General features: G+C 43.0%; 1 protein-coding gene across 7 annotated transcripts in view; it reads right to left on the bottom strand.

Annotated features, from left to right (window-relative positions):
* Nucleotides 1-27,601, bottom strand: part of PDZD2 (PDZ domain containing 2) — a 371,146-nt gene that overhangs the window by 11,179 nt on the left and 332,366 nt on the right. For 5 of the 7 annotated variants that reach the window (XM_058170301.1, XM_058170302.1, XM_058170306.1 and 2 more), the window contains 7 exons: nucleotides 27,011-27,092; nucleotides 23,202-23,305; nucleotides 20,734-20,905; nucleotides 17,832-18,631; nucleotides 16,379-16,523; nucleotides 11,426-14,888; nucleotides 8,055-8,172 (listed from right to left, as the gene is read on the bottom strand). In XM_058170301.1, the coding sequence (XP_058026284.1) occupies nucleotides 8,055-8,172; nucleotides 11,426-14,888; nucleotides 16,379-16,523; nucleotides 17,832-18,631; nucleotides 20,734-20,905; nucleotides 23,202-23,305; nucleotides 27,011-27,092 (4,884 nt within the window). The remainder of the gene's footprint in view (nucleotides 1-8,054; nucleotides 8,173-11,425; nucleotides 14,889-16,378; nucleotides 16,524-17,831; nucleotides 18,632-20,733; nucleotides 20,906-23,201; nucleotides 23,306-27,010; nucleotides 27,093-27,601) is intronic. The other 2 variants (XM_058170304.1, XM_058170303.1) reach the window with 2 other exon arrangements.

The raw sequence follows: 27,601 nt of genomic DNA, 5'->3' as shown, positions 1-27,601 counted from the left end.
GCATCCCGCAGACGGGGCTTCACTTGTTTGCGCAGCCCTGTTTCTGGCACAGATAAGTACCCATCCCATCAGGGGTTAGGGACCCCTGATATAAAGATTTCTATTACAGAATCAGTTCAGCCAGACCAGATAGGGTTTAACTTGAATCCTAATTGCCAGAGAGGTGACCAAATCTGCTAAATAGGCAAACTTTTGTGGCCCAGAAGCCATACATTTTTTGGGGTAAGTTTTTTTTCCTGGTTGTTCAAAAATATAGTAAGCAAGGTTGGCATTTTTCAGGTACCGTATATACTCGAATATAAGCCGATCCGAGTATAAGCCGAGGTCCCCAATTTTACCCCAAAAACTGAGGTAAACTGGGGACTCGAGTATAAGCCGAGGGTGGGAAATGAGGCACCTACCGGTTGGGGAAACCCTCCCTCCCTCAGCTGAGAAGGCTGGCGGCTCCCCCGCTCCGCCCTCTCACTGCACCGGCAGGGCTTCCCCGCGCCGTCCGGTAAAATGTGAAAAAAAGAAAAAAAAAAAACTCGAGTATAAGCCGTATATACTCGAGTATAAGCCGAGGGGCTTAAAAAAAAAAAAACTCGAGTATAAGCCGTATAGACCCGAGTATAAGCCGAGGGGACGTTTTTCAGCACAAAAAACGTGCTGAAAAACTCGGCTTATACTCGAGTATATACGGTAATTAGCCTTTATTTCGCTGTTAAAATATTAAAATATATTTTAAAAGTGTACTAAGGTACTCTGATGCCTCATTCAATTACTTTATTTTGTTCCCAGTTTAAAATATTGATGTTTTAACACTCAGAATCCATGAGGATTGAGATGGTAGACAAATAAATAAATTGCACAAATAAAATCTGTTGGAAACTTGTTGCTTGTTTGTAAATTTCAGTGGTATCACACAGAACTTTGAGGGAGCAAAAAAATGATGCCAGCAAACCTTGAATGGATAATTGGTCAGTTCCACATTTGGACATATTCCTTAAAAAAAATATATCTTGCGGTCCTTTTGTTATCTATATGTACATATTTTGACAGATCCCAAACAAAATGTTCCATTTAATTTCTTTAAAAGCAGAGAATGAGCCAGACGAAAAACCTGGCTCAAGATTCCCGAGATGAAAGACAAGATGATGAAAAATTAGAAAACTTCTGAGAATTGTCTTGCTCTGTACTATAAAAGGACAAGTTCTGAATTGCATAATATTTTCCAGCTCCCGTGCCACTTTGGACTTAATAGCAGATGTGAGGAAATATGCAGACATGGCCCATTTTCCAAAAAGCATTGAGTTTCATAAATATTTGAGTTCTTGGACTTTTACAAACTGGCACGAATAAACAATTTCTCTGGAGACCCTTGTGAAAATATTTAGAATGACTCTGGATTATTCTTGACTGAGAATATAATCCAGTCTTGGTATTTTGGCATAATATGCCAAGCCCACCTGACTCAATTAAACTTGCTTTTTAAACAGGTGCTGGAATAAAACCAAGAGATTGTGGGAAGTCTCCTATTCGAAGAATTACTCATATACGAACCCTCAAGCTGTGGTATGCAGAAAAGTCATCAAACAGTTTGAGCATTTACTCTCCTATGAAGAGAGACTGAAGGAGCTGTACATGATTAGCTGTGAAGGAGGTGGGGCGGGGGAAAGCCTGTGGAGAAATAATATTTCAGAAAAAAACTTTTAAAAATATCCCACAAAGATCAACTCTTGTTCCAGAGAGCAGAATGTGGAGCAATGAACTAATGTTACAAGAGGTTAGACGGTAATTGAAGGTCAGAGAAAACCTTCTTAAAAGTTAAGAGCAGTTTGATAGGAAAACTAGTTATAAAAAGTTGTTGGCTATCATCAAATGAAGACATCCAACTGATTCTTGCTTTCAGCACGGGATGGTTTTTAATGGAATCCTAATTGCAACCTCTGAATTCTCAGATTCAATGAATTTGCACACAGACATACCATCTCAGCGGGCATTAAATCCAGAATCGGCAGACGATGGCTTGGTTGTTTCCATAATCCATATTTTTTTGTATTTCTTTTTGCTTTTCTCTTTTTGCAGAATCCACACACACACACACACACACAACTGGCAGAGAGGAAAGCTTACTGAAACAAACTATCTTTTCCCAAACCTGCTTGCTGGTTAACAAGCTCAGGTCTGTGACTTTTATTAGTTAATTAGCACTCTCAGCTGGCTTGCACTACTGCCCGAAACTGGCAAGAGCCTAATCAGTTTCACCCTAAAGCACAGATGAAAAACTCGTGACATCACATTGCCATCACGTGACGTCATCGCAACTTTTTTTTCGCTTTGCAGAGCTGGGCGAGGCCTGCATGTGACACATCTGGCCGGTGGGCCGCCAGTTTGACACTCCTGCTAAAGGCTTTCTTTTGCCTAAGCCAGATGTGGGGAACTATGGCTGCTTTATGACTTTCCCAGAATTCCTGAACCATCATGGCTGGTTCAGGAATTCTGGGAGTTGAAGTCCACAAGTCATAAAAGGGCCATAGTTTCCTACCCCTAGCCTAAGTCCTAAGTGGTTTCCAGTTCCAGCATAATAAGCAAACAGCCTGGGCTAAGATAATCCATGTGTATTCCCCATTGTGTATCTGCTTACTTGTTTTATAATCTCTTCATTTTCAATGAGCGTTAATGCAAATATTAATTTCCCCTTGTTAGTGATCTCAGAGCCAAGGTTTTGTGGTCCGCCAGCAGCCTGCGGAGCTGGCAACGGAGTCGGACAGTGATGAGGCTGAGGTGGGGCCAGGACCATCGGGAAGTGAGGTGTGGACTCCAGAGCCTCCAGAGACTGATAGTAGTGAGGCAGAGGAACAGGAGGAGCCTGTTTCTGATGCACACATGAGAAGAGCTGCCAGAAGGCAAGAGCAGCTCAAGCAAAGAGGACAACTTGGGAGTAGGGCCAAGAGATGATTGGCCCCTCCCATAAGACTTAAAACAGACCAGCAACGGCGTTTGAGCTTTGCCGGAAAACAACGTCGGTAGCTTCGTCTTCTGCTTCGTCTACGTCTTGCATTTATTTTTGTGACTTCTGAACGTTTGCCAAGAAAGGCCTTTGGCAGTTTGCCTAATTGGACTAAGGTTTGCGATAGGACTGAGGAATTTGTGTTGGGAGGAATTTGCTTTAATTTAGTTGAACTACGCTGGGAATGAAGTAATTCTCAGCTGTTCGAATAAAGTTTGCTTTTTCACTGACTGAGTTTCCTACAACCTACTTTGCCTGGGTCACAACACAAGGTGAAGACTCCAAACAGTGGGGGAGTAGGGGGGAAAGAGCTATAAGATTTACCCCTTTTTCCCACCTTCCTTGTCAGTTGCGTTTCAGAACCCTTCCTCCCTATTTGAGCTCATAACCTTCTGATGCTGTAAGTGTCGTGTCCCACTCCTCCGCTGACGGCCGGGTCAGGGAAATCCGAATCAGGTGTGCCTCTGCAGCTCTGCCAAAGTCCTAGCAAAGTCCTCAGGGCAGGCAGGAGACCAGAAAGTGACTTCAGCAAGATATGTTTAGACTTTGCCTGACTCAGAGAATGCCAGAAAGCAGATCCTTTATATAGGCGATGGGGTGTGGCTCCATGACTCAGCACTTATCCAGGCCTGCCCCTCCCTTCCTTCTGTTGCCTCCGCCTATCAAGTCTTCTGACGCGGGGGTCACTCCAGTCGGCAGCTGTTGGCAATTGATCTCCCTCAGGCTCACATGCTGTGGAGGAGGGGGAGGGGTCTAGTTGCTCCGTTTGCCTGGGCATGGAGCCAGAGCTGGGGGCTGGAGATACTTCCTCCTCTTCAGCCTGTCTGGGCATGGAGCCAGGGCTGGGGGCTGGAGGTATTTCTTCTTCTTCAGCCTGTCTGGGCATGGAGCCAGGGCTGGGGCCGGGAGGCATACTAGAACATTCCTCCGTGTTCGGAAGCAGATAAGAAGACCCCGGCTGAGGTGAGATTGGACGAGACACAACAGTAAGCTTGTTTAGGGGCGATTACTTAACTCTTTTCACTACCTTCCTGGCATCATTCTTTTGGTATCCCTCTTGTAAAAAGAATAGAATAGAATTCTTTATTGGCCAAATATGATTAGACACACAAGGAATTTGTCTCCAGTCCATACGATCTCAGTGTACGCGCAAAGCAACAAAGTACAGATAGTCCTTGACTTACAACAGTTCATTTTTAGTGACTATTCGAAATTACGACGGCACTGAAAAATGTGACTTATGACCGTTTTTCACACTTACGACTGTTCCAGCATCCCAATGGTCATGTGATCAAAATTCAAACACTTAACGACTGACTCATATTTGTGACAGTTGCAGTGTCCCATATTCATGTGATCCCCTTTTGTGACCTTCTGACAAGCAAAGTCAATGGAGAAGCCAGATTCTCATAACAACCATGTTACTAACTTAACCACTGCAGTGATTTCACTTAACAACTGTGATAAGAAAGGTTGTAAAATAAGGCAAAGGTCATTTAACAAATATCTCACTTAGCAAAAGGGGCTCAATTGTAGCCGTAAGTTGAGGACTACCTGTAATAATAATCAAAATAACAAAGGATAATAATCATAATAATATTACCAACCAAGAAGGTAATGGAACTATTGCAAACATGCACATCTATATATATAAAAGCGAAATACCACTCATACATCATTACAAAATCTCCAGAACCGTAAAGCCTACAAACTTGAAATTTGCCACGTATGTTCCTCTTGGCTTCTAAGTGCTCACTAAGAAAGGATTTTTCGAAATGACCATCAGAGCATTAGTGTTTCCTATATTATTATTAACATGCTCTGATGCTAAGGAGTCCCCACCTGAAAAGAAATCTGTTCCAAATGCAAAACACAAGCAGAGGAGAGGAGCTTCAGTTTCAGTTTTATTTTCACAGCAGCAAGCAGTTTTACTACAGAACACTTGAGCTAAGCCACGGCCAGGCTCCTTTCTGTCTCCTTCTTGCTCATACAGAAAATACTGTTTCAGTTTCCAAATAACCCTCTGATGCTAAGGAGTTCTACTCCCCTTCCCCACCTGAAAAGAAATCTGTTCCAAATGCAAAACACAAGCAGAGGAGAGGAGTTTCAGTTTTACTTTCACAGCAGTAAGTAGGAGATAGGATGGGGAGGCTTCTGTGGGGCAAGGCTGAGGGAGAGAAGGGGATAGGATAGGAGAGGCCTCTGTGTAGCAACCCTGAGGGAGAGAAGGGGATAGGATAGGGGAGGCTTCTGTGGGGCAAGGCTGAGGGAGAGAAGGGGATAGGATAGGAGAGGCCTCTGTGCGGCAAGGCTGAGGGAGAGAAGGAGGATAGGATAGGAGAGGCTTCTGTGGGGCAAGGCTGAAGGAGAGAAGGTGAGAGGAGAGGCCAATCTTGTAATTACTCATTAATTTTCAAGATGTAACTGTCAATTTATCAAGCCTGATCACATAGTTTTGAAGCGGAGCATGGGTATTCAGCTAGTATATTTATAAGCATTTAAAGTTAGATGGGTGACTTCATTCCACACCAATGGTTTTTTGCAAGTCTAATTTGGAGAGCTGAATCAATTGATTTCTGACTTTATTCTGATTTGTTGAAAACCACAGTGAAGTTCCTCCACTCCCCCTTAGGATAACTGCAGCTCTGCAGCCCTCCTGATCAGCTTCATCTTCTCCTTAGTAGCAATTCCTTCTTCACCCACTTCCAGATTCCTGGCTTCAAACCTTCACAGGCCCATCCCACCTCACTTACCACACAGTAATTTTGTGGCTTCTTCCTAAACCGTCTCTCCTTCTGTATAAAATCCGTGATGGCAAACCTATGGCACGTGTGCCAGAAATGTCATGCAGAACCCTCTTTGTGGGCACATGCATCGTTGCCAGCTGCTCTTCTGGTTTCTGAAAAATGGCCTCAAAAATGGCCTCAAAATGGCCCAGAAGCCCAAAAAACAGCCTGAAATTGGCCCCAAAAACAGCCTGAAAACGTCCTGAAAAAGGGCTCCAAAATGGCCTGAAAGCGGCTTGAAAACGCCTGAAAATGCCAAAAAAATGGCCTGAAAATGGCCTGAAAAACAGCCTGTAAATGGCACAGAAGCCCAAAAAAACAGCCTGAAAATTGCCACCAAAATGGCCTGGAAACAGCCTGAAAAACAGCAAAAAACCATGCCTTTTTTGGGCCAAAAAAGCTGAAAAACAGCCTGAAAATGGCCCGAAAAACAGCCTGAAAACAGCCCAAAAACAGCCTGAAAATGTCCCAAAAAACAGCCAAAAAAAACCCAGGCATGCGTGTGCTGGCCAGCTGGTCTTTGGGTTTCCGGTGCTCCGGCACACACACCTACGCATACATGCACGCATATGCATGCGTGTTTTGGTTTGGGCACTTGGTGCCGAAAAGGTTCGCCATGACTGGTATAAATGGTTTCAAGTTCATCTTCTCCCAATCCACTTCTCCCATAGCAACATTTAAACAAGATCATTGCTACTAGTTTCAAAAACTGTTTTCATTTCACCTTCACAGCTCACAAGGGGATTTAAATGCAATAATGGGATTGTAGAAAAAGGACCACAAAGCCTCTGGGAGATATCAGTGCTTTTGTTGGTAAATTTTTTACAAACATAGCTTCCCAAACATAGCAACCCTTCTGAATTTTTTTTTCCCAGTTATAAAACACAGAGAAATATATGTGATGACCTGGAGCGTGGCGCAAAGGCAACGCAGCCAGCGAACCGGTATGACTCCCTTTATTGACATCAACTTTGCCCCCAAAGTCCCTTTTACTCTCCGTCCTGGAGAAAAGCTCTCCCACAAACCTGCAGATACTCCAGTCCAAACGCTGTAAACAGAATGGCTACAATCAATCACTCCAGCAGGGCAAGATAATGAGTTCCAGATTGGAAGAATAATTCCAGCAAGACAAGATAGGCACACAGTAGCATGGCAATAATTCCAACAGTCAGGAGGAATGCCAGGAATGCAGGCCACAACTCTCAACACCAGATTAATTCAGCATTTGTTCCCAACAAACGGCCCTCCCAACTGCCTCTCCTTTAAACTCCATCCCCAGGTGTGCCTTGTGAAGGGAATCAGGGCCCTTTCCTTTCAATTCACATTGCTGCGTTCTTCCCTGCATGCCCTAGGACGAGGAGGGTTTGGGCCTTGGTCTTCATCTGAACCCCCTCTCCCTTGTTCTACCTCTCCCCTGCTCTGCCCAGCCTGACTTTGCCCTTCCCCAGTTTCCTCCACAGCCTATGGAGCTGCTCTCTGTCAGCCGTTCATCTTCTGTCTCAGATTCAGACTCTGAAGGGGACATGACACATATCTATTGAAAACACAGACGCAGGGAAGAGAATTTTATTTTAGTTTTGTGTCAATGGAAGAAAGTGTTTCTGTTACTATTCAATGGATGATAACTTGGGACAGGCCACTGACTGAATTATAGTCTTTACCCTCTCCTCTTGGTGAGAGTTGAAGAACATACAATTGACTCATTGTGTTCTTTGCATCTTCTCTGTGTTGTGAGGCTAAAAAGAACTGAAGGTGTTCTCAAACTACCTTCCAACTGCTTTGCAAGAGATTGGAGGGGTGTGTACACACTCATTCCCCTAGAGTGGTGCAGGGGCCTAGAAGTGGAGCTCTTGCCTCACAGTCAGGAGGCTGTGAGTTCCATCCTAGGTAGAGGCAAATGTTTCTCTCTCTGGGCACATTGAGATTATATCAGCTGAATATAACTCCGCATTGGCGACAGGAAGGGCATCTGGCCAATAAACACTCAGCTCCATTCAGTTGCCCAGACTCCACCCGGCAAGGGATTATGGGGTCATTAAAAGACGATGATGATAGTGTTATAATAACCGAAATGACGATATTAAGAAATGATAAATATTGACGGAGGAAGAAGACACAAAAGATGTACTCAGATGATACACTGAATGATTGATTATGTATTGTATATTTATTTGTCTATAAAATTAAAAAAAACTTTTTTAAAAAAGACGATGATGATATGCACTCACACACCCACATATAGATACCCATGTGTGTAGCTGTGTATCTAGGCTTACCTCTGCTTGTGCTTTGATTTCCTGAAGTAAAGAAGAAACATCACATTTCGTTGTCACCGAAGACAAAACAGACTGCAACTTCTGCTGATCCAGAGAGGAAACCAATAGTTCATCCAAGCTAAAATACAACGTATGCAAAATGACATTGGATGAGACTGAAGAAGATGTCTGGTTTAACATTAATGTTGTACTGCAGGCTACTTCTGCTGAGTGCAGTTTGACAGTTTGATACTCATCAGGCTCAAGATTGACTTGGCCTTCTATCCTTCCAAGGTCAGTGAAATGAGGACCCAGATTGTTGGGGGCAATAGGCTGACTCTGTAAATTGCTTAGAGAGGGCTGGAAAGTTCTATTGCTATAATATCTCAAATGGCTATTTCTAAATATAAAAAAGACCAGAAAGTATAATTCTAATACCCAACAAGATCTGGTTTCATAGAGAAAAAGCCATCTACCGGTAAATTCTATTCGGAAATATTAAGACTTTGATTCTCTTCCTACATTGTCAAAGAGAAGGCAAAACGGGTTTACGCCAAATACCCGACCTTCGGACATTTCGTCGCGAACTCAAGACTCATCTTTTTATCCGCGCGGGGCTGGCTTAAAATGGGATTTTAATGTTTAAATTTATTAATTTTAAACGGGTTTTTTTAGTATGGTAAATTTTAATCATTGGGCTAATTTAAAATAAGTTTTTTAAATTGTATTTTAAGTTTGTATATTGTATTGTCGGTTTTATTATGCCTGTACACCGCCCTGAGTCCTTCGGGAGAAGGGCGGTATAAAAATCAAATAAAATAAATAAATAAATAAAATAAAACAAACAACCGATACAAAGTGTTTCCACACAAAAAGTGAAAGAAATACAACAACGATAAAAGAAAATATATGCCTTTATAACAAGTTGCGATTCTATATATAGGTAGTCCTCGAGTTACTACCACAATTGAGCCCAAAATTTATGTTGCTAAGTGAAATATTTGTTATGTGAGTTTGCCCCATTTTACGACTTTTCTTGCCTCAGTTGTTAAGTGAATCATTGCATTTGTTAAGTTAGTAACATGGTTGTTAAGTGAATCTCGATTTCCCACTGATGTTGCTTGTCAGAAGGTCGCAAAAGGGGATCACTTGATCCCGGGACACTGCAACTGTTATAAATATGAACCAGCTGCCAAGCATCTGAATTTTGATCATGTGACTGTAAGGATGCTGCAATGGTCATTAAGAGCCATTGTAACTTTGAACGGTCACCAAATGAACTCTTGTAAATCGAGGATTACCTGTATATGTTTCTAATGCAAATATTATTTGAGTATGTACAGTATATATTTCTACTGCATTAAACAATTATCTTTTAATGCGTTCTATTTTTTCTCTTTGGCAGTGCGTTTTTCACCCTCACTATTATTTTTGAAGATTGCTCTGTTTTTCTTATTAATGAAAAAGCAATAAATTTTTTTAAAAAAGACTTTGCTTCCCTTTATATATTATTTTCTTACAAAAACAAGGACTCTCCTGAAATATTCCTGATCGAACAGGTTTTTGCCTTTCCTAATTCTGTAAGAATGTAATTAAGAACAAAAGACAATCCTTTGAGGAATTAGATAGAAAACTCAAGCCACAATTCCTTTTCTTTCCCTTCTATTTCTATTTCATGCATCTAGGAATGATGGTTTAATTTTTAAAAAGTTTGAATTAACAGACTATTAAAATCTGAAGTCAGAAACAGGAGTAAGGCCCAAGGTAGAATCTGTTGCAATTTAATTTACAGGAAATGAGACTGGGAAATCAAGGAAAAGAAAGAAGAAAATGGATAGAAAAATTGATAGAAAAGTATAGAAATGGTAAAGGCGCTTTTGAGAGGAAAAAGTACAGGTAGTCCTTGACATGATCATTGGGATCAGAATTCCTGTTGCTAAGCAAGGCAGTTGTTAAGTGAGCCATGCTGTCAGGCCTGGAAACCATACTAGGCCTTAGGGTTCCAGACGCTGCCACATTTTTCCCCTGAGGGGAAGAAGGGGGGCTGAGGGGTATGGTAACATTCTTCAAGCGGTCAAGGTCGGATGGTGTTCACATCTGCAGGAGGAGTGGCAGGAAGATATTTGAATGAACTGGGAGAACGTGGGACCATGTGACCAGCAAAGGGGTTAGGAGGGGTGGGACTCTTGGGGTTTGTATAACTGGGAAAAGAATCCGGAAGTTCAGTTTTGGAATTTCACTCATCGTGTGCCAGTTTCCTTATGCTAGTAAAGAACTCTGAAAGACAATGGCTTCTGAGGTTTTTTTATGCAGAAGAGGTTTTTCTGGAACCCTGACACATGCCTGATTTTATGACCTTTTTGCAAGTTATTAAGCAAACCACTGCAGTTTTTCAGTACATCGTATGCAGAGGTGGGTGTCATATACTGTAAGAACCGGTTCGCCCAGTACCGAAAATGTGCATGAGTGCCTTCTGCACATGCGTGCAGCATAAAAAAACAACCCAGCAATTATATAGGATGGGATAGCGCCAGGGAGGGTCTGTGGGTCCAGCCACTGGTTGGAACTACCGGTTCGCCTGAACCAGTCCAAACTGGCAGCAGCTCACCTCTGATCACGTGGTTGTTAAGCGAATATGGCTTCCCCCATTGGCTTTACTAGCCAGAAGCCAGCTGGGAAGGTCACAAAGAGGGACCACGTGACTTTGGGACGCCGCACCCATCGTAAATACATGCCCGTTGCCAAGCAACCTAATTCTGGTGATGCAACCATGGCGATGCTGCAACGGTCATGAGTGCACGGACCAATCGTAAGTCACTTTTTCCAGTGCCGTGTAACTTTGAGTGGTTGCAAAATGAATAGTTGTAAATCAAGGATTATCTGTACTGGATGTCAGTCAGGAGAAACTATGGCAACTCATTCTGCAAGAGTGAAAAAATATATATAATTGGGTATTGGGTGGAGAATACGGCTTCAAATAACCTTTACTTGTAGTTTCTTTAAGTATCTAAGTCCGTAAGAGCTCTGAAATGTCCGAGCACTCCTAGTAAAATATCAGGATCTGACAATTTGTTGACTCAGATCTTGGGGAGCTGGGGTGAGCATTCAATGCTTTGATCAAGTCCTTGGCTTTCACAGAGCTTTGACATTAAGAACGAAACTATACACATGAAAAGAAAACATACAACTTGCCGACTACTGCAATATCCCGTTTTTCTTGGTGCAAAACTCAAATAGGTTGGGTTCAGAATTTGTGTAGTATAATGGAAAGTACACAAACCAGGGCAAATCTTTTCAATTCTCTCCTCCGCCCATGAAATATTTGCTTTCAAGTTTTAAACCTTTGCCTTCTCCTACCACAGAGCTAATATTAAGAAAACATTAAAACTAACCTGATAGACCAGCTCTTCCCTGAGTTCACTTTATTCAGACCGCCATCATACTGTAGCCCTTCCTCATCAGATGTTGATCCAGGAGTTCCAGAACCACTATTCCAAGGACTAGTTTCTTTGGAAGGTTGCCTGCTTGTCATCCCAGGACTGGATAATCCTGAGCATTCATTCATCTTGGAAACATTTTCAATGGGAGCATCGAGGGATCTCACAACAGGGGGAAGATGCAACTCGGTTTTGATGGGTGAAGGTTGAGACTCCATAGAGAAGTCCTCACTACAAAGCTTATCAAGATCTGGCATGCTGAGAGCTCTCAGCTCCCGGAGTTTGGAACGAGACAAGGGCAGGTGTCTAATGTGCCCACCTGAGGTTCTGCTTCTTCGGACATTGGTGGTAGATGGTGGTAAACCAACTGGTTCTTCAAAAATATGCTTTTCACTCTTCTCCAAGTGACCATCATCTTTGCTGCTCTTGGGGAAATTCTGTTGCACATTTGTTAATGTGGAGCTGGTTGAAGATCTGGTGACCCTTGGAGACGTTGGGGCTTCACCTCCACAGTACGAACTCAAACTCCGTCGCAGGGCTTGGACCGCATCATTTACGCTGGTAGCTGACACTGCAGAAATGCCACTGGACAATCTCCGGCCAATGGGCAATTTAGAGTTCAGGGTGGTGGAATGGAGGTCAATGGCCTTGACCGTAGGCCTATCAAAATTAGCCAGGTTCTCAAACGATTTGATCCTCTGCTTTACAGAAAACGAAGAAACGGGATCATGTGGCCAATTGAGTTCGTAGTAGTAATAGTTCCTCCTGCCCTTTTTCAGTTTTTGTGCAGCGGGACTGCCATCGTCACTGCTGGATTTCAGGATGCCAGCAGATGTGGCTTTCGCATCCTGATGGTTGAGACTGAGGTGGACCACTTTCAACATGGCCAACTCTGCATCGGAAGGATTTGCACTCGAAACGTTCCCTAAGATATCCTGGACATGATGGGCCGATTGATCCCTATCGATGCTGTTTTCCCTTAAATGATTGGATAATTGTGCTGGCACCGAATAGGTCCTTGTCACAGGTTTTAATGCACCGACAGCATCTTCCTTGCGGAAATTGCTCTGCCGACAATCCAGTGCTTTGCTTCTGAGTTGATTGGTCTTATTGTCATCTTCGTTCTTCTCCAGGGGCAAGTCAGGAATGAAGGAGGAGGAAGACAACCTGACTTCAATGAAAGTGCGTTGAATTTCCTGGCTGGTCGGCTCTTGCCGAGCAGGGGGATAAATAAGGCAGGAGGACTCTTTCTTAAAAAGCCCTGCATTGTCAGATTTTAATGGCTTCATTTCCAGTCCATCGTGATTCAAACTATTCCCCTTGTTTTCGGTGCTATCATTCGGACAACCACCCTTGGGTGTGGCTTCAGAAGACATATTTGACTTAGCAGGGCCGTCTCTTGGCTCTGTGCTAGCCTTCCCCCTTTTTTCGCTGTTTGTAACTTCCCACTTGGTGACCTGTGCTTCTTTTTCTATTTTAGGAGATCCTGATATTCCAGCCCTGCCCAGTTTTGGTTTGATGATGGATTTATCTTTATTTTTCATAACGCTGCTCTCGCCATTCAACACGGGCAGAGTGGATGTCTGAGGGTCCATCAAAGAGGACTGAACTTCCTCCTGCTGCTGAAATATCTTAGAACCCATAGAGAGGCTCCTGCTGGGTGGTTCCAGGTGTGTCGCTAAGTTATGGAGCGAGGAACCTTTCTTTGAAAGGAGCCTGGGTGAACCTTGGGCAGGGAGGGTTATCTTTTTTTGATCGGTGCCCTCAGCTTTGGCAGGAAGAGTGCCAAGAGCATCAGAATGAGCCTTGGATTTATTTTTAAAATTGAGAGCCTTTCCTTTAGGCCCTGCTTTGTTCTGTTGATTGTTTGAAAAAGTTTCCACTGTACTCTTTGGTGGAGGAGCGCCTTTAGTTTCATGATGTAATTTAGGGGAAGAAGAGGGACTGTATGTAATACTAAAGCCCTTGCATTGCCCAGAATTCAGAGTTTTGGTATTCGAGGGTTTCGAGATAATGGTGTTTGCTTTTTCATTTTTTCCTAGTAAATTGTGAGCAGAAGAGACCTTGCCCAAATGTTTTGGTTTGGACAAAAGGGGAGATTTAGGACTGTTTACTATTTTTTGTATCGCACTCTTCATAGTATAGCTGTCCGTTCTTCTTAACTGGGATGGATCACTGGTTCCTTTCCCCAACACAGCAGAAGGACTACCAATTACATTACTTCCACAATCCATCACTAAATCATTTTCTACCTGCAACTCTTGGGTTTTCCCCAGTTCATGTTGACCTAGCATGTTGCCATCCCAGCTACTGATATTTTCGGTCAGACAGGAATGTATATCTGGCACAGAATGTTTACATATTTCCATTAGATTTTCTTGCTTCTGCAGGCCATTTTCTCCTTCACCCCTTGAACAATCATTCTCAATGGAAGAGCAGATAGGCCTGTCTTGAGCCAAACTGTCTACCGCTTGTGCTGAAACATCTGGAGAAGATTGAAAAGCTGTTGATGGAACCATATGTTCGGCACTGGAGTTTTCCGATAAGTGCGATTTTTCCAATGTAAATTTTCCATTCGATGTTTCCGGTGAATCTATTTCTGTTTTGCTTTCTGCCTGCAAACAGTTGTTCAAAGAATGGCAAACTGGTGGATGATGAGTTGGTTGTATGGGAGACTGTATTTGAAGACAATGTTGGTCGTAATTCAGACTGCAAATTTCTATCTGCTCCTCATCTGATTCAACTAGTTTATGGGTGGCCAAGGGATGATCGCAAACAGAGAGTAAGAGGGATGAACTGTCTCCAGGATTCTCGGCTAAGGATTCTGTGTCGGAGCTGGAATCTTCTGCAGCAGCGTACATCGATTTTGGAATAGCATTGCTCTTAGTTTCAATTTCAGGCAAACGGTCATCACTAAGGCTGCTAAAATTCCTTGAATAGGTACTGAGACAGCTTTGGTTTACAGTTAAGATTTTCCTTGCGTTAATGGAATCCAGGACAGAAAAACCCAAGGTCTCTTGTGTATTAGTAACAGAATTCGCAGCTCTTTCTACAAGATCATTTTTAATTATGTTTGATACAGAATTCGGCTGAGCTTCTTCTGCCATCCCAAAACTATTTTCCTTGGTATGTCTGTCCTTGATTAAAAAACAGTAATCCCCATCCTTTTCTTCTGGGGAATTCCTTTGGCCAGAGAAGTCATCCATCTCTTCTAATAGCACCACAGAAGGGTCTTGAATAGAGTGAATTTCTGGAGGACCTGCTGGTAGCACCTTAGTATTAGCGTCAGACACCAATCCTGTCCTTTCCTCCTTACAAACCAGAGGAGATTCCAAAGATTCTTTCTCATATGCAAAGCTGTTTTCTTCTTTAACCGTAACAACATCGCTGGATTCTTTCGGAACTGCCTCGTCTGCCTCTGAAGACACAAAAGAGATTTGTAAATCTGTTAAAAAGGCTGCATAAAGAATCAATGAAATAATTCCATCCTCTTAATTACACAATTATTAAAACTTTAATTAGATTGATAAAATGTAAGATTAGATAAATCAATGAGATGTATATGGTGAGATTGCACAAGAAATTTGTAACCAAACCCACCGACACATTGTACTTGGATGGAAGATGTTTTTATGTCTGTTTAAAAAATAAAAAATAAAAAAAAATTCACACACAAAAAATATATATTAAAACTTTACACCAGCTTTTAATTTTAGAGGTTCAGCTGGATTCAGCAATGATTCAGATCAGTGGTGATATTCAGCCGGTTCTATCCGGTTCGGGCGAACCGGTAGCGGCGGCTGTGGGAGGCTCCGCCCACCAACCTGGATGTCATCACGTCCCGTTTTTGATACTCTGTGCATGTGCAAAAGGCTCTGCACATGTGCAGAGATGGCGTGCACGAGCTAAAAGCATGTGCACATACACACTCACATTTGCGAACTGGTACTTCCATCCAAAAATGCTTTTTGAATGTGGAGGCTATAAACTTCTCAGCTGTCCCAAACTCCACATTGCTAGGTGGCTATAATTTATGTTGTGCCTGTCTAATAAACTTAAGATGTATCCTCAAGTCAAATTCCTTGTGTGTCCAATCACACTTGGCCAATAAAGAATTGTATTGTATTGTATTGTATTTGTGATCTTCCCAGCTAGCTTCTGACAAATTAAGTCAATGGGGGAAACTGTTTTAAGTGAGCCTGATCTTCGCCACAACAGCATGAATGACAGTAAAATATGGAATGCTTTGGTTCCTCTCCAGACTTGTGATTTATCCAAAAAAAAAAAAAAGTCTTGAATATAATTCAGAGATACCTACTGTTGTGCCTCGCCCGCCTCTCCTCAGCAAGGCCCCTCCCTCCTCCTGCCGGGCTTGCTATCAGATTCAGAGTCTGATAATGAAGAGGAACGGCCTGGTATGCCTCCAGCCCCCAGCCCTGGCACCATGCCCGGACAGAATGTCAGGAATGAACAAACAAACCTCACTCCTACAGCGTGTGAGCACGAAGCCAGCCACGTGTTAGAATTGCCGGCAGCAGATCCGGAGGAAGGGAATTTACAGTGGACGGATCCCCGCTTCCGGAGAATTGAGAGGCGACATCAGCAGAAGGAAGGGTGGGGCAGGCCTGGATAAGTGCTGAGTCATGGAGCCACACCCCATGGCCTATATAAAGGATCTGCTTTTTGGCATTCCTTGAGTCAAGCAAAGTCTCATCTGGTTTGCTGAAGTCACACCTTGGATTCCTGCCTGCCTGAGAAATCTGAAAGGAATTTGGCAAAGCTGCAGAGGCTTTATGGCCACGCTTGATACAGACTTCCCAGACCCAGTCGTCGGAGGGGGAGGGGGACACGACACCTACATACATCTGCCCATCGACCACAGAACAGAAAAGGGAGACAAAATCTTACGCAAAATGGCTTTCTGGATGTCCAAGGTAATGGATGTGGGAAGACTTCTTACATATTGACAAGCTTCTTCATAAGAGAATCCATAGATGGGGATAGCATTGATAGAAAGGATCTCATCTCTTGGAACCAGCCTTCCCATGGATGCCTGTTAAGAATTCATTTATTAATGCGGTGCTGTCATAGTCTCACAATTTTAGGATGTAGAATAACATGAAGGTGAAGCTCAATTGCTTCACCAGGAAAGGGGAATAGATTCTATGTTCAAGGTCCTTCCAGCCAAAGCACAGAGCGTTTTTGTCATTCTCTGTCAGTGGAACCAGAGGAACCACTGACTCCTTAACCTGGCAAAAGTCTAAGAGGGCAAAATCAAGAGGAGTCACTTACAGCTCTTTATCAATCCATTTCTGCCTTTCTACAAGCCAACTTTGTTCACCACACCTGACTTACCGATCTTTTCTACCTAGAGTGCTAAGCTAAATTGATTGGATTTCAATCAGTTTATAATGGGACTGGCTTCCCTTACGTTACATGCCTCGGGGGATACAATATAAAGGACAGAACCACTGCAATGTTTATAAAGCCCTAGAAATATTGTTAACAGGGAAATGTGCAGATGGTAAGACACCTTAGTGGCTGGGATACCATCTGGGGAAGGCCGAGGACTATACAGACCATTCTCTGCAACATTTTGTCAGGTCTTCTCAAACATTCACTAAGGTCTCACATTTTACCCATGGAGTAAAACTCATTCTTGTAATGCAAACAAGTGACTGGCCTTCACACCCAAACATAGTTATTATATTTTATGCAGTGTAATATTTAAGCACTGTATTGTACTATAATCCAAATACTGTATATATATATACTGTAATATAATCCAAATAATACTAACTGCCTTATAGCCAAAGGAGCTCAGATAAAGAAACGGGATTTTTCTATTTGTTCCCATTGCAGAAATTCCTTCAAAATACTTCGGCATCATCTATGCTGTCGCTAATAGAAATATTTTGACTTAACAAATTAAATTTGGCTTCCCAAAAGATGCTCGTTTTGAAATAATCTGAAAATCCCTGAATGGCAGTATAGTTATTCTTTCTTGTCAACAAGCTGCATACCTTTTAAAATGCAGTACCTTCTGTTTCTAAATGAGTTACATTTTTATAAAGTGAGCAAAACTTACTAATGAAATGAACAATATGGCTCCTTTCACAACAGTGTGATCTCCTTGCCCTGAGAATTTTAAGATGGTAGGGAGGGGAAGGAGGGCTCAATCAATTCATCAACTGCCCATTTGGTAAGGATTATAGTAAGAGACATGAGGCAAGACTCACAAAATTCAGATGTCTCCTGAGGTTACTATGACCGTTTCTTGCCTGCTCTCAAAGTTCTCTCTGAACTGAAATTCTACTATCTACTACTACGGATCATAAAGAGAAAGACATTTTTTTTTTACCCTTTCAGCTGCTCCACCTGGTTGCAAGCCTGTTATGACGATGCGCAAAGGGTTGGCATGAATTTCGAGATCCAGGCCAAAGGACTCATTTTCATTCCGGGATAAAGTAATGGATTCCACCTGGCTCTGCTCCAGGGGAATCTCCTGAGCTTCATTCTTCTGGATGGATGGAAGGGCCTTCCCACTGGCTCTGCTGCAGGCACCATGCTCCTCATTCTTGGGCCTTGGGACTCCGTGGTATTCAATGCTCATCAGGCTTTTTACTCGGGTGACTGCTTTATGTTCCAATTTAGGAGACCTCTTAGTTTCTAGAGGTTCCTCCCGAAAGTCCTTCACATTCAAGTAGCCTGGATGAAGCTCTGGAAGATGATGAAGCTCTTTAGCTGGGAGAAAAGGGGTGTCTGATGGATGCTCCCCAATGCTCTCCGTCAGATTCCTAGAGCCGGTAGCAGCTAAGTCACTGCAGGTGTTTGCCGCAGATTCTCTCTCCTGGCTGATATCTCCATTTTGCGCCGAAGGAGCTGCAGGGGAAATATTACAGTCATTGTTTCCTTTCCTTTGAGCTTTTGACCTCGACCCTCTTTGGAATGAGTCTCCATCTTGTTTGGCAAAGTCATCCTCATCGCTCATATCTCCATCGTAAAAAGCAATCCTTCTCTGCCGTTGGAAAGCAGACTGGGCCCCTTTGGGGCTGTCGCTGAAACTAACGTGCCGAGCAGCTGTCTCCCTTGGCTTGCTGAGAGGACCCGGCGAGCTATTGCTAGTAGCCGGTGAACTGCACAGACTGGATTCTTTGGTAGCTAAGAATAAACACATGGTATATAATTTGGCAATGCTATCTTAGAACGTAATGACCTGATCTATCGCTATTTTCCATATATACCTCTCTGTTCTTACTATTCTCTCCTAAACAGCAATAAAAATGACTTTGTAAAAAAAAAAGGGGGGGGGACCAGAGGGGAAGGTATCTTTTTAGCAGTAGTAACGGTACTCAAAGGGAGTACAGTTCAATGGCTCAATGGCTAAGACACTGAGCTTGTCAATTGAAAGGTTGGCAGTACAGCAGTTCAAATCCTTAGTGCCGTGTAACCAAGTGAGCTTCTATTATTTGTCCCAGCTTCTGCCAACCCAGCAGTTTGAAACCATGTAAAAAATTGCAAGTGGAAAAATAGGGACCACTTTTGGTGGAAAGGTAACAGAGTTCCGTGCTCAACACTCAACACTTGCAAACTATTACTAAATCTGCACTACTATTAATCTTCTCATCGTTCCCATCACCCATCTCCTTCCACTTATGACTCTATGACTGTAACTGTTGCTTGTATCCTTACAATTTATATTGATATTGATTGTTTCCTGATTGCTTATTTGTAGCCTATGACTATCATTAAGTGTTGTACCTTAGAATTCTTGATGAAGGTATCTTTTCTTTTATGTACACTGAGAGCATATGCACCAAGACAAATTCCTTGTGTGTCCAATCACACTTTGCCAATAAAAAATATATATTCTATTCTATTCTATTCTATTCTATTCTATTCTATTCTATTCTATTCTATTCTATTCTTTGGCTTTTAGTCATGCCGGCCACATGACCACGGAGACATCTTCCGACAGCGCTGGCTCTTCGACTTTGAAATGGAGATGAGCACTGCCTCCTAGAGTTAGGAACGACTAACACATATATGTGAGGGGAATCTTTACCTTTACCTTTATCTGTACTCAAGGCCTCAAAACAGGCAACCCCATTCAATTGTATGGTTCTATTTATGGAGATGGTTCCATCTACCTTCTCAGGTAGATATTCTTGGGGACTAGGATAAAACTAGGACTAGGATAAAATTTTCAGATGCCCTGGTAGTTAAAATTCAAAGTAGGAAGGGAAAGAAATGGACAAGTATGTTACTCAGACTAAGGAACCATGGTGGGAATTCCTTACATAATTAAATTGAACCATCACCTGATGCAGCTGGATAGCTGAAGTCCATGATTGTATTGGCAATGAAGTACAGCAAACACCAAATCAGTAACTTTTCTAATTTAAGAGATTTTAGTTGGCATAGCAAATGAAATCAGTCTAGTTACCGTATCCTAAATTCCATTGTAGTTTATGGAATTGTAGTTTATACTGCAGTAATATCCATCAGCCATGGTATAACTTGCTGTTGGGAAACATTATTTTGATTTTATGCACTGCTTTGTGAGTATCTGCCTTCAATTTGGGGTTGAAATTCTTTTAGCTTTCTTTTTTAGAGGTGATTTGTCCTTGCCTTCTTCCTAGAGTAGAGAGAAAGGGACTGGCCCTAGGTCACCCAGCTGGCTTTGTGCTTAAGGCAGGACTAGAATTCATAAATGTCCTGGTTTTTAGCCTAGTGCTAAAAACTAAAAACTTTGGTGTATTAACCAATTCACCAAACTGTCTCTAACCCCCACCCCCTCTTGTTCTGTTTCTTTCTATAGAATAATTTTTATTCATTTTTATTTGCATGCACTTTCACTGAGTTATTTATACATATGTTAATTCTCATCTTATTCTCATCGTTCCCATCACCAATCTCTTTCCACTTATGACTGTATGACTGTAACTTTGTTGCTGGTAATCCTTATGATTTATATTGATATACTGACCATCATTTGTGTTGTAATTGTTGTACCTTGATGAAGGTATCTTTTCTTTTATGTACACTGAGACCATATGTGCCAAGACAAATTCCTTGTGTGTCCAATCCATTCAGCAAATTCTAGTTACTGGGCAGATTAAGGCTGGGAAGCTACAGAACAGGGATGGGGGAACTATGGTCCCTTTTATGATGTGTGGACTTCAACTCCCAGGATTCCTAAACCAGCATGCATAGAGAAGGGCAATAAACTTGGAACTATTACCATGCCTCCTGCGGCCTACCTGGAATGCCAGAAGAAAGAAAACTCTCTTCTAGGGAACTGCTCCTACTCTTGGGTCGAAACTGCTCTTCATCACTGGATCCAGTCACGGTAGTCTCTGAGAGAGACAATTGGCTCGCCCCATCTTGTAAGAAATATTGGGAAAGCTCCGTTTCAGAATTGAGGGAGTTCTGCTGAAATAAATACAGAAAAAGAAAATGGGATGTTGCAGCAATTAGTCCCCAAGACCAACAGACCCCAAACTTTCTGGCTTGGCAGCTCAGCAGGGAGGAGGGGGGAAGAGGGGATGGTTCCGTATGAGTGGCAAGGTATGCACAACTCCATTTACACGAGTGTGGAGCTTTGCGTGTGAGCACATGTGCCTGCTGCTTGCATAACTGCAGAAAAAACAATTGCTACCAACCTGCCTTCCATTGAGGACCTGTATACTGCACGAATCAAAAAGAGGGCTGTGAAAATATTTATAGACCCCTCACATCCTGGACATAAACTGTTTCAACTCCTACCCTCAAAACGATGCTATAGAGCACACCAGAACAACTAGACACAAGAACAGTTTTTTCCTGAACGCCATCACTCTGCTAAACAAATAATTCCCTCAACACTGTCAAACTATTTACTAAATCTGCAGTACTATTAATCTTCTCATCGTTCCCATCAACCATCTCCTTCCACTTATGACTGCATGTAACAAGTAACTTTGTTGCTTGTTTCCTTACGATTTATATTGATATTGATTGTTTCCTGATTGCTTATTTGACTGTCATTAAGTATTGTACCTTATGATTCTTGATGAACGTATCTTTTCTTTTATGTTCACTGATAGCATATGCACCAAGACAAATTCCTTGTCTGTCCAATCACACTTGGCCAATAAAAAAAAAATCTATTCTATTCTATTCTATTCATAAGTGGAGCTTACTTGCATGGCCAGCTCTGAACAGTCTGTAGCCTAGTAGTGGGATGCAGCCCGGGGGTTTGGAGACCCCTACCCAAGACAGAAGATCATCTATGCTAAAAGTTCTGCTCTCTTTCCTGTTGTTTTTCTTACTCAAATGTTTCATTCCTTTAGATCAGGGGTGTCAAACTCAAGGCAAGCGGGCCAGATCCTGCCTGTGGGGTGTTTGGAAATATCAAAGAACTAGCCCGCTGGTGCCTCTGGCGGCTAAAACAGGCTGCATGCAGCCCCCCCATGCCTCGTTTCACCCTTCATAGCCTCCTGCAGCACTCTGCCAGCAAAAAACGGGTCAGTCACAGGCCAAAAAATGGGCTGAAAATGGGCTGAACACTGGCTCGAAAACAGGCTGAAAACAGGCCCAAAAACAGGCTGAAAATGGGCCAGCAGAGTCCTGCAGGAGGCCATGGAGGGTGAAAACGAGGCATGCCGGCAGGGTGCTGCAGGAGGCATCCGTTCTGCCCCCCCGTACCCCCTCTTGCCCCGCAGAGGAGAACTACCATGGTGATCCAGCCCTGGAAGAAAGCCAGTTTGACACTCCTGCTTTAGATCAGTATTTCTCAACCTTGGCAACTTTTAAGATCGATGGACTTCAGTTCCCAGAATTCCTCTGGATCTGTAGTTCATTCCATGCTGGCTGGGGAATTCTGGGAACGACATCAACACATCTTAAAGTTTGCCAAGACTCAGAAACACCGATTTAAGATTCCGCCTCTCTTTTTACTACCGTTTGATTCGTTTTCCAAATTATTCAATTGCCTTTAACATACTATCAAATGCTGCTCGGTTTTATATATATATATATATTAGTCCTGGACATGGGCTAATTGTCCCAGGAAAAAGGAGAGTCACTCTCATTAGCAGCATGAAACAAAGAAAAGACTGGAAACCAAACTGAAAAATGATTGCTCCTTAATGTGGAAAAATCTGGCTTCTCAACTGAATTCAACGCTTTGTCAGCCTTCTCCCTGAGCACATGAAGGCTTTAAAAAAAAAAATGAGGGCAGAGAGCAAGAACGAGAACGCAGGCTCTACAATCTCTCTTTCTGACCCTGATACGTTTTGCAGAAAAGGACCTGGTGCGTTTGCTGGAACGTGCCCAGAAACTTTTAGACAGACAAGATGACCTTTGGGGACTTTACTATTTGACGTATTGAAGCTACGAATAGGAAGAGGGACAAGGTTCTGTCATGCATGGCAACTTTCTGGCAGGTGTTGTGTTGCTTTGTGTGCTTTCCTCTTGTAAGATCGCAACCTCTGCAACAGTCTTTTGACAAAAGAAATCCCCGGGTGGGAACAATACAACCAATGAGAAAAGCTACCCTCCCCCATATCTGTTCCCCTGCTTCTCCCCTCCCTACAAGGCAAGAAACAGAAGAATTACCGGACCTTCTTTGCCTTGAAGGACACCCATGGATGTTATGTGTGTGTATGCAAGGAAGTCCCAACTTTTTCTAAGCCACAGGAACTCCCTCTGCTTTAAAGTTTTGTGGTGGAATCTCAATAGGTTTTACCCGACTCGCTGGCTCCAAGAAACGCTTCATTGTCCAGCTCAAGGGCGAGGAGGCTTCTGTCTGTTTAGACTTCACGCTTGGAGATGGACTTTTTGGGAGGTTTCCTGTTAAAAAAACAATTGGGTTCGACAGAGAAGATGTTAGCTTGTGAAGTAACACGTCCACAGACTTTCCACATTTGACTTTATTTGGGAGGGAAGCAGTGGTGGGTTGCTCCCAGTTCGGGTGAACCGGTAGAGGTGGCGGCACAAGGCTCTGCCACCCGCCCAGACGTCATCCAAAAATGCTCTGCGCATGTGCAGAAGCGCCACGTGCGCTCTACCAATAGTGAACTGGTAGCGCCAGGATTTGAATCCCACTACTGGAGGGAAGACTGGCTTTTTATTGTCTTTCTAGAAATGACTGCACAATTCACATCGCTCGCTGATTTGCTGAGAGCCAAAGTGTTCTTTTTTTTTCAAGAGGCAACTGGACTTTCTGTTTTTTCTTTGAAGACATTTCGCTTCTCACCCAAGAAGCTTCTTCAGCTATCATTTCATTTGCAGAGAGTAGCACACAGATCACGGCTAGCACGGCATGAGTTTTGGGGCTGTTTGAACCCGAAGGAAAACTAGGCCCCTTTGAATTCTGACTCTACCCAAGAGTATTTCAGTGTTGGATCAGTTCCTCCAAAGAGTCTGATGATGCTGGCTAGCCAAGAAAGTTTTCTCCTCCAGGACAGCCACCGTCAACAGAGCCAACAGCGCAGAACAAAGGGAAGCCAGAGCTAAAGAGGCAGATGAGACATTCCTCTTCTCCATTTCCTATTGCTGCACTGACCACATCTTTCCCCTCTTGGCAGTAAGAACAGAAAGAGACAATATTGGCCATGAAAAGCTGGAGTACTCCAGCTACTTTCAGCCAGCCAGCTCTGTTTCAATACCAGTGAACTGCTCTTTGATGAGTCCCAACTGAGCAGGCCTCTCAATTGTGCAGCATAAAAAGGGTCATAAAAATGCAGCATAAAAAGAAAATAATATGTTTTCTGTTAAGTTTGGAGGAAAATTCCTTTTTGCAGGAGGAGGAGGAGGAGGAGGAGGAGGAGGAGGAGAAGGAGAAGGAGAAGGAGAAGGAGAAGGAGAAGGAAAACGAGAACCCACCATGAGTCATTTTGAGCCAATCTAGTTTTAGGAGACTTTGATCCACCACAACTGGATTTTCATATTAGCAAACAGAAATACTGCCCAAATTCTGGGATGTGCAATCTAAAATGTCAGGGTTACATGCTGCCTCCATAATCAATCGTTCATCTTCATATGATAATTTTTCATTTTTAATGGATTAAAAGGGGAAGCTACTGGAATCCATGTGGAATTATTGCAGTGGTGGGATTCAGCCAGTTCGCACCACTTCAGGAGAACCGGTTGTTAACTTCCTGAGCAGTTTGGTGAACTGGTTGTTGGAAGATAGGGTAGACAACTGGTTGTTAAATTATTTAAATCCCACCACTGAATTATCGTGTTAACTAGATTTATTTATTTTTCATTCTGTTATCCCTAGCAACCAAAGAGAAGTTGAAATATATGCAAGAGAAATAAAAGATCCGCAACCTTGGAATTGACAAGCAGAGCAATAAAGTAAAAGTAGGGGTGGAAGTTATGTGATAAAAAAGTCTTCCAGAATTTGCAGCCATATGTAATGTGAGTTAAATCAGATTTAGCTTTGTCCCTATTCACTTCCTCACCCGTTAAAGGACAACTCTGCTCTCAGCCTGGACAAAGTTATATACCCCCTAACTCAGGGGTCTCCAATCTTGGCAACTTTAAGACTTGTGGACTTCAACTCCCAGAATTCCCCAGCCAGCAAAGCTTGGGTAGTTGAAGTCCACAAGTCTTAAGGTTGCCAAGGTTGGAGACCCTTGCCCTAACTAGTTCATCTTCCATTGCTGAATACTGATCTGTGAATTGCTTTCTATTTTATTTCACTGCATTTTGATGAAAAAAGTTGGCACTAAACATTTGCGGACTAATAAATCAGTTCACCTTTTCAGCAAAGATGGAGCTGTTTATAATATAATAACATATGGAAAAGGTGGCCACTAGCTTTTTAAAACAACCTCCTGTTGTTTTAGGGAATTAAGAGTAAATAAGAGCCAATTTTACAAGCTGTTGTGACAAGGCAGGGTCGTCTTAACAGCATTATGGGCCCTGGGCAAAGCAGTGTGCTAGGACCCCTACGGCAACTACTCACAGGAATAAAAATGTAAATGGTCGATAAAATTAAACATATATTTATTTGATTGGCACTTCCAACAAATAAGTATGTAATAAGTATGTTGCTGTATTGATATGATACAAGGTGCATTGAAGGGTTAACATACACAGATTAGTATGGGGCTCCTATGCTCGTGGGGCCCACAGGCAAGTGCCCATCAGACCCATGCGTTAAGACAGCCCTGTGCTAAGGTAGCATTTAAGAGATCCAGAAGCTGCAGTTACAACTGATCCTTGAAAATTTTCTTTTTCACTGTGTGTGTGTGTGTGTTGCTATTCAGCAGGTTCTGACCAGTTCTGGAGAACCGGTAGCAGAAATTTTGAGATCAGACAACTGTAAAATGCCACCTCTGACTGGCCCCACCCCCATTTATTCACTGCCTCCCAAGCCCCAGCTGATCGGGAGGAAATGGGGATTTTGCAGTAACCTTCCCCTGGAGTGGGTAGGGAATGGAGATTTTACATTATCCTTCCCCTGGAGTGGGGTGGTAATGGAGATTTTACAATATCCTTCCCCTGCTACACCCACCAAGCCACGCCCACCAAGCCACACCCACAGAACCAGTAGTATAAAATTTTGAATCCCACCACTGGTGTGTGTGTGAGAGAGAGAGGGGGGGGAGATAGAGGGAGGGGAGAGGGAGGGAGGGAGAGAGAGAGAGGGAGAGGGAGAGGGGTAAAAGAAATAGCTGCTGGTGTTGTGGGCGCTTCATTGCTGGCAGTCTTCAAGAAAAGATTGGGCATGTTGTGGCTCCCGCCCCCGAACCTGGCCCCATGCCCGAAAGTGCCTTGGAGCCGGGCTTGCTGCCAGAAAGTGACTCGGAGCTGGGCCTGCTGCCAGAAAGTGACTTGGACAGTGAGGGGGAAGGGCCGTCGGGATTTACCTCGGAAGCACTGGCCTCCCTGGCTCAGCTCCAGGAGCCAGAAGCCGGCCAGGTGGAAGAACTAATGAGGCTTCCATCCCGACTCTTCCCCCACCCAGGCCATGCCTGCAGACCCAGCTGACAGCAATCAGGCATGGTTAAATCCTAGGTTTCGTAGGCAGGAGAGAAGGGAATGACAGAAACAGGGGAGGGCAGGCCTAGGAAGTGCTGAGTCATGGAGCCACACCCCACAGGATATAAAAGGCAGCAAGAGCTGGTGTGTCTCTTTGTAACAGGCAAATCCACTGATTGACTAGAGCTGAAGGTTGTGACTCACCAGCGTCTTGGCAGCTAACGAGGGCTCTTGGCAGAGCTGATAAGAGCCAGCTAATTAAGCCATCGTTCGGACAGAGGCGAAGAGGACAGAACAGGGCAGCCATTTGTCTGAGATGGAGACCTCCAAGGTCCGTTCCAGCCCTATGATTCTATGATTGCATAACTATGGCCACCATCTTGATTTATTTATTTTTTTGCTCCCCCAGCAGATATTTCTGCTTATTTGTCCAACTAATTGAAAATAAAACATTCTTTTGCACAAAACAATGTGTTTGTACGCAGAACAAACTTTCTAGGGATTTATCTATACTGTAAATCAAGAGTCAAATCTGATGCAATTTTAGAAACAGATGCATACCTGAGGAATGAGGAGAAGAGACGTCCTTGTTTTCTCTGTGGGTGGTTCGTGTTATGGCTTCATCCATCTCCTGTTCAGAAACCTATTATTAAATTGGGGGAGAAAAACGGATCTAAAGGTATATTCAGGAAATAACAAAATATATTACTTCAAAGTTCATGTACATTCTTTTAATATGGAAAATAGAACTCTTGAAAGTGCTGGTGTAGGTTGTGTAACATAGATTTTTCTTCTTTTTTCTTTTCTTTTTCTTTTCCTGATTTTGAAGTAAAGCTTCCCACTAACCACATTTTGAATTCTAGCACTGCATGGAGTGGCATCGGGAGCCAAAAAAAGCCCCTCTCTGAACTAGAAGAGCAAAAGGAATCTACCAAAGAACATCTTGGCTTAGGCATCTTCAAACATGTAGCAACTCTGCGAATAATTAGTTCTGTAAACCATTTAGTCATTTGATGTTATTAATTGTATGGCCTTTGTTTTTCAATTACAGTGGAATGGCGGCACCACTGGTAGGCATAAAAAATGTCTCTATAAGACATTCTGTTAAGACTAGACACCAACGTGATGGTACATAATCAAATTAATCAATGG

The sequence above is a fragment of the Ahaetulla prasina genome, chromosome 2 (genome assembly GCF_028640845.1).
Source record: "Ahaetulla prasina isolate Xishuangbanna chromosome 2, ASM2864084v1, whole genome shotgun sequence".
NCBI classification, from domain to species: Eukaryota; Metazoa; Chordata; class Lepidosauria; order Squamata; family Colubridae; genus Ahaetulla; species Ahaetulla prasina.
This window is presented reverse-complemented; position numbering and strand designations above follow the sequence as displayed.